Source organism: Heliangelus exortis, chromosome 3 (genome assembly GCF_036169615.1).
Source record: "Heliangelus exortis chromosome 3, bHelExo1.hap1, whole genome shotgun sequence".
Lineage (NCBI taxonomy): Eukaryota > Metazoa > Chordata > Aves > Apodiformes > Trochilidae > Heliangelus > Heliangelus exortis.
In genome coordinates, this window is record NC_092424.1 from 74650132 (window position 1) to 74662669 (window position 12538).

The window sequence follows — 12538 nt, forward strand, 5'->3', positions numbered from 1 at the left end:
GCTGACAGTGCACCACAAGTACTTAGCTTTAGAAATCTGACATGCAGAAGGTTAAAACAACGGGTCAGGTTTGAAGAAAGTAGGTGCTTTGCCAGAATTGCCTCTGGGAAAGTTTTTATGGCATACACACCTAGAGCGTTTACTAGTCTGCTGGAACAGGAAAATGGTGGTAGCCCAAGGGCTAAGAGAATTTCGTACTCATTCTTGCAATTTTTATTCAGGTTTCAGTGTTACTGTATATCTTGCTAAAATGATTTTTTACATTCCCACTCTTAAATTTCAATTGAATACAGTAACAAGCTGTGCAGTGTCAACACAAAAGCTTAGTAAGATTGTATCTATCTCTGTCTCTTTAGATCCCTATATGAAGCCTACTGCTGGTTAAAATTAGCATATTGTGCTTACTGGATCCTACTGCTGCTGACAAAGGATTCTGATTTAAAACTTGTCTGAAGATTCTCACACAACAACCTTCTTGCATGCAGTAGATTTTACTCTCTCAGATTCCCTAATCCTCATTAGAAACCTCATGAAAACTTCAGTCAACACATCCTTTTCAGGCTTTAGGAGTACTGCACATATTTCTGAAGAAAGACAAAAAGAGGAAAGATTTATTTTTAAACATATGTTCAGGTTATATTGTATTTTGATGAAGTAGGATTTTTTCTCATTCTTTATGCTTTTTTACTTGAAGCTTTATTACCTATCATGTGGCATGCTTCCACAGTAAGGGCACTGCTTACCCATTCAAATGCTGAAACTGTTATTGTTGTATAACTTGATAATATATACCAGGTACTTCACAGGAGACATAGCAAGACATGGGCCTTGCCCCAGTGAGTCTAGTGTCTAAATTCTGTGGGATCTACCAAGAACCAGTGCCAAGCAGCAGAGACACAGGTGAAATACTGCAGTACTTTAATTGTATTTAAAATTTAAGCACATACTAGTATTGTGTCACATCTTCATCTTTCAGTAAAAATACAGGCGAATAAAGATGAAATGCAGCAAATATGATTAACATGCAATATGGTGTTTTCATAGAGAATAGAGAGGATGCTTTGCGAAATACTGTTACAGGGGGAAAAAAGCCCACAGGGAATAAAAAAGTCCCTCTGGAAAAGAGAGGTTCAAGCTGGCACAGAAACCGATGACTTGTGAGGCCTGGCCCATGGAAACACCTACACACGTGTTTAAGTTTGCTCGGTGATAAGTCTCATTGACTTAGCAAACTTTCTCTTCCACTTCAAAGAATATATGTAATTTCACATATCAAAAACCAGCAATGCCAGTCCAAAAGGCAGTAAGCATTCCCATGCTGGGTTAACTTTCTGGGATCAGAGGAAGCCAGGGAGAACAACTCACACCAATGGCAACAGTGTTAAGCACAAGCATTCAGTGCTACTTTGCAGTTAACACTTGTCTAAGTTTGTTGTATTAAAGACAACTCACTGATTAAAATTTTTTCATTATTTTTAGGGTTCAATTTAACACTTTAAAACACAAAGCTTTGCAAAGTGGTAACAGAACTCAGATCAGGAGTTTACCAGCACAAAACTACCTGACAGGCCAGATATTTTTTTGCATGGTTTATTTAAAAATATTTCCTCAGCCTGTACCTTAGAAATAGCAATACACACCTCTCTTTTTTTGCAAACTTAACTGAAATGTTACTGTTTTCAGGAGGACCTGTCTCCTAACTCTCACCTAAAGCCGAGGTAAGTTTCAACACTTAATCTGCAGACTCTTCTTTCTAACAAAAAAATCCCTTTGGTACATGTGCTTATTCAAATGATGACTTTGCCTGGGAAAGTGAATCTGGACACCTGGGAGAGCCTTGGAGCTCCAACCACCAGACACAGTACCTGATGTGGTGGGATCTTTACCTCCTCCTTTGGAAAGTTTCCCTCTGGACATTTTTATCAGTCATCACAATGGCACCTTAAGGTGACAAGTATCTAACTGTGGATCCAACACCCAGCTACGGTCTTGGGAACCAAAAGTAATTGAAATGTCACTGTCTGCGTTATTCCCTTATGCACCTTTGGTACAGACACAGACATAACTGAATCACATGTAACACCAGTTACATGGCCTTTCCATTCTTTACACCTACTTTTGAAATAACAATATTCCTACTGGTTTAATAAAAACTTCCCCCTAATAAGCAAGCCATAGCACTACCTATCATAATGAGCAAAAGCTGAAGAAGGATCCTGTTGAGACATTAATTTGGTGATTTAGTTTGCTGAATGCACAGAAGATAAGCCTCACTGTTATTTCACAAGTTTCCTGTACTGTTTACAGAACCAAAAAAATAGAAATAGAAACTTGTAGGTTCTGTTCTTAGGTGAAACATGTAATGCTAAAATGAAAGTCTCCATTGGATCAGATAAATTGTGCCTTCCAAGTGTTCTCTTTCTCTTAATTTCACTTGGAACGGGGAGATAGCATACATACAATATCTAAAATGAAAGCAATAACATAAACAAAATAAAATGCAAAAGTTCAGCTGCATACCTAATGTATTTTCTGACTCATCAAACTTACCTGTAGCCTTATTTCTATTTTTGTTTGTTTGTTTTTAAATCACAGTTTCAAAGTTTGAGGTGGCCACTGCCTGGGAAAACGATTGCTGAAAACACCTTTATAAGCACTTTGCAGGTAGCACCTGCCTGTAGGACAGAACTAGGGTTGAATGATGCAGAAAGGCACACAACACCACTGGCAGGGGAACCTGAGGAGCCTCCTGCCCTCTGGTATGTATGTATGTGCATTTCTGAATGTGTGTGCAGGTATACAAATCACCTATAAACTGGTGACCCTCACACATCTTGTGGAATGCAGGGTTGTACCGTGGCCTCTTCTGTTACCACAGTGAGCAACATAGAAGCAGTCTATACTAAGTTTATAATTTCTATATTTGTAACTGATTATATCTGTATAAATTTATTATAAATATATATTAAAGCATTATACAAAAAGTACTGTAGATATCAAGTATTTTGAATCTTTTTGGGATTCCTGTGTTTTGGGGTTTTTTTGACCACATACTCAAAATTAGCATCACTATGTTCTACAATAAGTGAACAGTCCCAGTTTCCATCCAGCGTGGAACATCACTTTAGATACCAGGAGACGAGACAGGCTGCATATTGGCCATCACTGCAGGAGTTGCAACCAGAAGCACCAGTTGGGAGAGAAGCAAACAAGCTCGGGCACATCTACCAAATTAAAGGATACAGAAGCAAAACATGACGCTTCCTTTCCGAGATGCCAGTTAGGGACCCAAGAGGCACTGAAATTCAATGAAGAACTCGTTAACATAAATTAAAATCAGGGCTGCCTGTATGACATGCCGGGGTCTCAAAAAAACCACGTTAAAAGCATGACCCGGTTGGGCTGGGGCTAGGGTGAGACTTGCAAGCCACCTGTGAAGAAACTTTGGGAGAACGCTCCTAAGTTGGCGCTTGCCACGGGCAGGTGGGCTTACAGAGAGGGCAGCTCACAGCGCCCGCCTTTCGCAGCTGCAGGGCTTAAACGACACAAGCCGGAGAGAGAGGACTTGCAGTACCGAACAGTAACAAAACAACAACCCTCCGCCGCCCTTCTATTAAAATAAGCAAAGGGAGACGGCACCGAACCGTCCGCCCCCCTTGGGGCCCACCCGCCGCCGCCCTCAGCCCTCACCAACGGCCCCAACGGCCGCAACGGCCGCAACCGCCCCCCAACCCGCTCAGAGCGCGGGCACGCGAGGCTGTCGGGGACGCGCATCTGGCAGCCCCGCCCCCGCGGCGCCTCTTCCTCCGCCGCCCCGCCCCCGCCCCCGCTGCCGTGCGGGGCTTCCGGCAGCGCCTGGCCCAGCGGCGGCGGCGGCGCGGCCCGAGCTGCTCCGCCCTCCGGACGGGGTAGGGTGGGGGTTCCGCTCGGGCAAGGGCGGGCGGGGAAAAGTGGGGGGTTACCCTCCCCTGGGGACGAAGCCGGGGTGGGGGGCGCGCCTCACCTCGTCGGGGCGGCAGGTGCTCGGCGTCCCCTTCTGCGCCCCCGCCCGGCCTGGCAGCGCCGCCGGGCCCGGTCGGGAGCAGCTCAGGGGCGGCCGCAGGTGTGTGTGCCCGTCCGGCCGAGGCGGAGGTTGGCGGGGTCGTGGTGGGCTCCTGTGGGCGGCTGGGGGAGGGAGCCGGCGGCAGCAGGCGGTCCCGCCGGCTGTTGGTGGCCCCGGCGGTGCCTCTAGGCCTTGACGGGACCCTTCCCCTGGGCGGAGCGCTGGTTCCCGAGGAGTGCAGAGTGAACGAAGGAGCAATGGTGAAGGCAGACAGTGCTAGCGGCGCTGGACAGGGGTTGTTCATCCCTCTGGGGGCGTCGGGCCCTCGGTCGGTGCGAGATCCCTGCGTGTTACACGAGTCACACCTTGTTATCTCAGTTGCCCGATCACAACACAGCATTAGCAGGGTAGGGGCTTACCTACCCATATTTATTTGTTTGTTTTCAGCTGTGTACTTCGGGGTGCTTGCCTTCGTGTGGATTGTTCTTTATTGTCAGTGCAGGCCGATGAATGGACAAGCAGCGACAACTGCGTGGCCTGATAGCTGCCATCAGTGCAGTGGGGAGGCAGGGGACCGGCGAGTAAGTGTTAGGCAGAGTGAGACCTTATGGAGAAATAGTTCAGCACTGTGAGGAGAAAAATGACGAGAGAAGTGCACTTCAGTTGCTCATTGAAAGTACCGGTCAATGCCTATATATATATATATATATAAAAAATTTATTTTACTGTTTTGGCATGCAGGGGAGAGCTTCACCATAGGGCACATATTCAACGTGAAGTGGTATGATGGTGGTGACTTCAGGCTTTGTGCAGAATGAGTCAATTTTAAAAGGGGATACCTGGTAATCTGCACATATTGAGAAACAATTTCTGTCACATGTGAAGACAGCTTCCAGAAGGCAGGGTGGTCACCTGAGGCATGCAATAGATGCCTAAGGAACGTTTGCCTCCATTACACTTGAAATGCTAAACCACGCAGTCAGTTCTGGTTCTGGCAGGAAGAAACAGGTGATCAGTGAAGTAATCTGAAATTCTTGGATTCTGCATATTTTGCTGCTCATGGTGGCAACAGAAGCAAGATTTCAAGTAGATAGAATTGTCATTATGTCCCTTTTTTTTTTTTTTTTCCCCAAACTGAATTTATAGGTTTCAAATATGTAAAGCAGCAATGGTTTTAGTGCCAGAACATACTGCAGGAAGAAAAGCACCAAGTGGGGCTTCAGTTTAAAGCATCCTGTAAGACCTTATTAATTTTTAATTAATATTAGCTTCTAGTTTGAACAAGTTGAGTGTAGATGTTGGAATGATCAAGGTAATTAACAGAGAGAGATACTAACCTGTGGTAAGAATACTGTTTTAGCCTGTCATATAAGGTTCCAGTATTCCCACCATGCATTAATGTACTAGGATAATTAAGAGATTTCCCATCTTTTATCTAAGACACGTATATTAAATTGCATGAATCTTTCTTTAGAGATAATACAATCTCTTTTTTTTTGTCATTTAAATGTTCTTTGTAATTTGTCAATGTTGCTGTTTCTTTTACAGTCAAATGAAGGAAAACTCAGCACTGTAGTCCCAAGTGTGAGATTAGCAAAGCTGATAAAGCTGGTGTAAAGAGGAGTTATTACCTCTGACTTTAAAAATCAAACCCAGTATTCTCTGGAAATAGTACAGACTCTTGTCTAACACAAGCATTGCCAGGGATGTCTCAGGGACAAAATATAATTCATTTTGTTCCATGCCTGATGTCTGCTACTTTTTTTTTTTTTTTTTTTTTTTTTAATCCTTCACTGTGCAGCCCCCAAGCCCCTGGTAGATTTTGTATATTTGCAACCTTTTTTCAGCAGTCCAGGTAGTGATTGTAACTATGTCCTGTTTCTACTCTCATGGGATGAAACTGCTGCATTTGCAAAAACAGCCAGGTACCAATAATCGTCAATAGGACGATTCCACTTGGAAGCTGGAAAATAGATTTGTATAAATAAACTCCCTGCAAAAAAGATATAAAATTAAGAAGATCTACTGCTTTTGAATGCATTAGTTTATTAGTGCCTCTTGCCCTGAAATCTATAGAGAAGCTGTAAGACATTTTCCTTTATGAAGGTTTGTTGTGTTTCAAAGAAGGAAATAGTGAATTGCAGTCTTGGGAGTCTTTCTGTATGTGGAATATGAAGGAAGAAGGATTAATCATAATAGAAAAAAGGCATTTGCCCATGTAATTGAAATAGTTGGCAATTAAATAATGATCTGAGTAGGAAAGACTGTATGTGCTCTGAGGGACTGTGATGTGCTTTGAAAGAAGGTAGCGTCTGGCTCTGCTAGGAAAGTTTTATTCCAGGTCTAGGCCAGTCTGATTCTCTGGAGTCCCATCCATCTTTTGTAAAACCATAGGTAATACCAGGGCACTTGGAGCTGCTCTGACCTGGGACACTTGCAGTCAGACTGTTCCCTTTAGCCAGCACTGATTTCAGGTTCACTGGGAACGAGTTGGTTTGGGGAGATGAGCACACTGAAAATGATGCTTGCTTGCAGAACTGGTTGGTATCTGGTTGGGTGAGCTTGGGGACTCACGTGGCTCCCCAGCAGTGCCAGCTGGAGAGGTTTCTGTGAAGCAGATGGGTCTGTGCAAGGCATGAGATGGGAGGGCAGAGTGCAGGCAGCCCCGAGAGAGGCTGGGGACAGAGTCCAGTCTGGAGGTGCAAAATGGAGACGTAGGCATAGAACAGCCTTCACGTCACTGTATGTTCATAGTGTACTGCTTTCAGTTTCTAAGTGAACCATCATGCCCTCTGTGCTAGTCTGTGGTGGCTGCTGAAGGTATTCAATAGGGGCATTTCAGTGCAAGGAATTGTATCTTGACAGAAAGAAATTATTACGTGAAAGAAACCAAATCAAAGAAAAGGTGTAGAAGGCTGCTGCTTGGGAGGAGGATAAAAAGCTACATTTAAAAGAAACCTTGATGAAGCTTCTGTTTGCCATGGTTATGTCAGTACAAAAGAAAATTAATAATATACACGAGGACAAAGATACTGCCAGAGGTTGGAAGGTATAGGTGCATAGGTCCGAATCTATTTCTTAAAAATAATCAAATGGTCTGTGGAGAGGACATTTTGCATGCACATGTTCTGCATCTGTTTTTCTTGATACTTTGCACAGGCCTGAGTTTTATATTTTTATATTTTTTTGCAAAGTTAGATCCCTTTAATTGGAAATCAGCTTGACCTGTGGTAGTTCCTGAAAAAAGTATCTCTGTATCATCTGTCCCTACTGATCTGTGTTTAATGTAATTCTTTCACTGGCTTATTATCTTTCAACTTTTCTGTTTGTCTTTTTAACTACACACAATTCTTAATGCTTCTCTTAAAACACCAAAAGAAGATATTTCTATTTGTATTGTAGTCCTAATGCTTATTTATCCTTCTTCTATAATATTTTTTTGTTTCTTCTTACTTGTTATAAACTACAAAATCCTATATTGCTTTTAATTCTTTAGGAGCAATTTACCTCTATTTGTACTGTTTTGACTAATATGCCTTTATGAAAGCCAAATGCTCTGCTCTGTTTCTCCCCACTTCCTACTCTTGAGCTTGTTGACCGATGTCAGCCAAAATTGACAAAGTGGTGTTGGTCTCAAGAATATCAAATATTTACAGGTTTTATAAAAATCATGTTGGTAGCAGGGTAATGACCCAAATGAATGTTTCTGCTGGTGGAAAATTGGCAGCGAGATTGCAAGTTATTTTCTCTGTTAGAACTGACCTAAACTGGGCAGCTGTGTGACGTACAGGTCTGAACCAACAGGCCCTTATGCTGCTTTTTGAAAAGCTGACAGGGAGCACAGCTGGGTTTTACTGCACTGCTGCAAGAGCTCCAGGCTGTGGCTGGAGGAAGGCTGGGGTTTGCAGTGCAGGCATGAAGTGTAGCATGCATATGTGAGATAACAGATTTCCACCTGATCTTGAAGTACCCCAGCTGAATGTTTCTTGAAGTTGAGCTCTCTAAAGCTGTATCTTTCGTGGAGCAGCCTTTACACCATGTTAATCAGTGAAATTTTGAGTTAGAGTCTGGTGGATATGCTGGTCTAGACATCATTCCAGGGCTTGACAGCAGTAAGATCCTTGAAGTTTAATGTCTGTTGGCATATTCCGTAAATAGATTTTTCTTCTTAAGAGGGAATAATCCAGAGGGAGAATGTATTTGTTATCTTCTCTTACATCTTTTAGCAGCTCAGTGCTGAAAAGATAAAATTTTCCATTTGAAGTTGTTTTCTTGGGTTTTGTTGTTGGGTTTTGGCAGGTTTTTTTTTTTAGGTGGAGAAATAGGGGTTGTGCTGCTATTTTTCCAGTGCCTTTTCTAAAGGGTTATTCAACAGGATGTATGGGGGGAATGCAACATTATTAGGTTTTGGCATTCCAGGAGAGCTTGAAGTGAATCCAATAAATAGCCGTATGCATTCTCTTCTGCACTGAATGTCAAGAGTAATTCATGTTGTTGACAGATATGTCAACAAGTGAAACTGAATGAAGGACAGGAACTAAACAAAAAATCTAATTATAGAAGAGGCAAGAGAATGAGAAGTGAACACTTTGTTAGTAAACTCTCTCACTGTCATGAGTAAGAGGGTCAAATAGTGCAGCCTGTCCATATCTGTTACTGTAAGCTCCTTCTTGTTGGCAATATTCAAGCAAGAGACAGCTGTTTGTAGTTTTATGTGTGTTTTGTGAGTGTTGGAAACAAGCAATTTACCTAAGAAAATGAGTGGATGCACAGTGGATTTATGTGAAAACATTAAAAGGCAGTTTGGTTGGCCTCCATTTGTTTAATTATTTACCCTACTTTAAGCTTGTGCTTCCAAAAACTTGATATAAAGTATGGTGTTACTTGTACCCATTGCAAGCATTAAATATATGTTTTGTTGCAGGGCAGTGTGAGGCAACAGGTTAATTGTTGTTTAGTTAATTGTTGACTCTTCTGCTGCAGAAGAAGAGTCACTTCTGTTGGTTCAGTGATTACCAGAGTATGTATAATATGGCAATCAAACCAGCAACAGGCTGTTGAAGAAACATTTGTTCTATTTTGAGACATGCTTAGTCATCCCCGTTTTGGCCTCCAACAGGTTACAAGCTTTACTCCTTATTCTTTCTATTAGCTATCCTAATCTCATGAAGACACTAATCTGAAGGTCAGTTTGTGAGAAAGTCTCCCAAGAAGAGTGCTGGAGGCTGTGAATTCTGGAGTGATGTGTTAATGCCCAGGTGCATTGTGTACTGCTAGCAGAAATCAGAGATGGTAACCACATTTTGTTGTGTATTGGTAAATCATGGTAACAGTTCATATCATGTAGTTATAAAGTGGCTGCTAAATATGTGAGAAGAATATGTAAGAGGATCTTCTTTAGCAGAGAAAACGGGACAGCCCTGCTGTGTCCTGAAGACAGCATTGAGCTATAAATATTTATTCACTGTTGTAAATAGAAAATTTAGTAAAGAGACTTTTAGTTTGACTTTTTCTAATAGTTAAACCTGCTTACTTATTTGGGTGGGTTTTTTTTTTAATTATATATATATATATTATATAAAATATATTGGCATCCTCAATGATTGGTATGTCTTGTGTTGATTTTTTTAGGTGGCCTCGTGTGCAGCTCAAGTATGTGTGTCTAGCTGACTTATAAATGAAAATATTTCCTCTTATCAGAAATAAAATGCTTTCTATGGGAACATCTGCTTCTCATGCCAGGACTCTTCTGAAGACTTACTTTGTTGCTTGGCTTAAAGGAAGATGATGTTAATGAATCCTGAGCATCCTTCAGGAGACTGGTGACCCTTCTATCATTAATGGATGCTGTTACGAACAATTTAAAAGGGTAAAGACAGTATTTTTGTGGACTGTGTCAAGCTTCAGATACTCTTCTACAGCTGTTTAGTGCAAGGGCCAGATGTTGTTTCATAGTTGATTTCATTTCTATAAGTCAGTGCAGTACTTTTTTTCTCTTAATAAATCCCTGAAAATAATGCTTCATTTAACCATTAGTCTCTTTGTTGCTTGAGGGCTAGTTTTGGCTAATCTTTCTCATAGTATTGTCTTTTTTAAAACACAGTAACTGGGAAGCTACACTTTTCTTTCAACAAAATAACTGTCTTAAAATAAAATATTTATAGTTCATGAATGTTTTTGTAACAGTATTGTGTTTAAGAGGATATTAGAAAGTGTATGGTTTGTTTTCTAAGAATGTTTCATCTAATTACAATTTTTATTCATTCTTTTCATCAGCTCTTTTCCAAAACACCACAAGCAGTTAATGCACTTTATAAAGGAATCCTGACCTTTTGCATCTTCCTAAGTCCTACCTAGATGTCACCAGTGTTTCCCATGTTAACAGTTCTGAGCATGTTTTACTATATGTGCCTTCGGCGCCGAGCTAGGACAGCAACCAGAGGAGAAATGAACAGCCGGAGGGCTATTGAATCAAACACCCGGGCCTTACCTATCAATGTTGAAATAGTTCAGTATGCCAAAGAAGTGCTGGATTTCAGCTCTCACTATGGTAGTGAAAACAGCATGTCATATACCATGTGGAATTTAGCAGGTATTCCAAACGTGTACCCTAGTTCTGGTGACTTTACTCAGACTGCGGTCTTTCGAACTTATGGGACCTGGTGGGATCATTGCCCCAGTGCTCGGCTGCCGTTCAAGAGAACTCCACCCACCTTCTGTAGCCAGGACTATGTGGAACTTGCTTTTGAGGAACCAGTTTATCCCACTGCGGTGCACATTCTGGAGACATATCATCCTGGAGCTGTAGTCAGGATTTTGGCATGCTCTGCAAATCCTTACTCACAAAATCCACCAGCTGAAGTAAGGTAATTTTTTTTCCTTCTTTATGCTCTCCTGTAAGATGTTAAAAGCTACAAATTGTGCTGTTTAACAGACTTTACTTCGCAGTACTTCTGTTTGGATCTGAGCCACTAATGTTTTCTTTATTTCTACTTGTTTTTAAAAGTACGGTGACATATTTTTAAAGCAACTTTCAGAGGTGAGGATTTTTGGTAGGAGCTAATGCAGATACTAATATCAGACTTCATTTGTGTAATGATAGTTTTTGTGTTGTAATTTTTATGAGTAATAATTATTATGTATGTTATGTACAAAAATCACTTCTGAAATGACCGTTCTGACTTGTTCTCTTTCACGAATAAGAAAAGCAAATCATGCAGAAGAGGCTGTGGAGTCACAATTGCTGTGCCATGCTGCTTCAAGTAGCCATAAATTGTTCTCTCTGCATGCTTTAGGTTGTATGTGTAGTACAGTTGGGCACTATAACTATTCATATGGAAATGAGGCCAAAATAAGAAGCACGGAACAGTCAGAGAAAAGGTGATGCCATTTTTCTGATCTTTATTTTTAGTCTGATCAAAGGGTGTGAGTTGCACTTCATTTTTACATAATGCTTCATGGACTAAAAGAAGCTGATTTGATCCTATTGATCTTCTGCATAGTAGGAAATCCTGATGAAATTCCAGGGACCTCAGACTTTGGGAATAGTAAGATAATAAGGAACAACACTGTGTATGGGACATGAAGCTACTAGTGAGGAAGTGAGGAAATAGGAGTGGAAGGAGAAAGAGAACAGATAAAGCACATATCAGGGAAAAAACATTGGGAAAAGCTATCAGTATATGCTAAGTACTCAGTGTACATCAAAAAATACATGAAGTTATACTAAACCCATAATGCCAAGGACAACTTAACAAAGTGTATCCTGTAGAAATTAACATGCCAGCAAAGGATTTTATTCCTTTAAAATGCACGCTTCATTGATGCAAGAGTGTTAGGTTGGGTATTGGGTGTTTTTTCCCTGACGTGCCTTTTACAGACACAGCTAAAAGCACAATTTTAGGTTTAACTTTAGGTATCCCATGCTTCCTAATACTAGGCTGTTGATGTTTATTCATAAACCCTAGAAAATCAAATATCATGTTATGTATTTAAAAGTCTCAATTTATTTTGTAGGTTTCTGTCATATATTTTTGTTTAGTGCATTGTTTGTTTCAGAGCTTTCTAGTAAATATATACTGATCAGAAGCTAGTGTGAAATTACTTTCAGCCACTTATTCTGTGAACTACTTCTTTGTTTTGTGATAATAGGAGAAATTTCTTTACTGAAAGGGTTGTCAGGTGCTGGAACAGGCTGCCCAGGGAGTTGTGGAGTCACTGCCCCTGTAGGTATTTAAAAGATGTGTAGATATGGTGCTTAGGGACATGGTTTAGTGGTGGACTTGGCACCAGGTTAATAGCTGGACTTGATGGCCTTAAGGGTTCTTTTCCAGCCAAAACAATTCTATGATTCTATGGTAGATTTTATTTCTGTATATTACGTTATAGCATAGATTTATGCAAAGATTATTTCTGTAACTTTATAACAATGTGTTAAGTTAATAGTAAGATAGTGTTCTTCAGGGCAATACAAGGATATAATTCCAAGTAATAACT

General features: G+C 41.0%; 1 protein-coding gene across 5 annotated transcripts in view; it reads left to right on the plus strand.

Annotated features, from left to right (window-relative positions):
• Positions 1–3818: 3818 nt before the first annotated feature.
• FBXL4 (F-box and leucine rich repeat protein 4) overlaps positions 3819–12538 on the plus strand; it is a 61800-nt gene continuing 53080 nt past the window's right edge. For 4 of the 5 annotated variants that reach the window (XR_011725329.1, XM_071741284.1, XM_071741287.1 and 1 more), the window contains exons 1-3: positions 3819–3908; positions 9674–9911; positions 10319–10908. Coding sequence is in view for 4 of the 5 variants with exons in the window: in XM_071741284.1 (XP_071597385.1) it covers positions 10400–10908 (509 nt within the window). In the remaining variant the exon portion in view is untranslated. Of the gene's footprint in view, positions 3909–3960; positions 4103–9673; positions 9912–10318; positions 10909–12538 lie in introns of those variants that run through there. The other variant, XM_071741285.1, reaches the window with a different exon arrangement.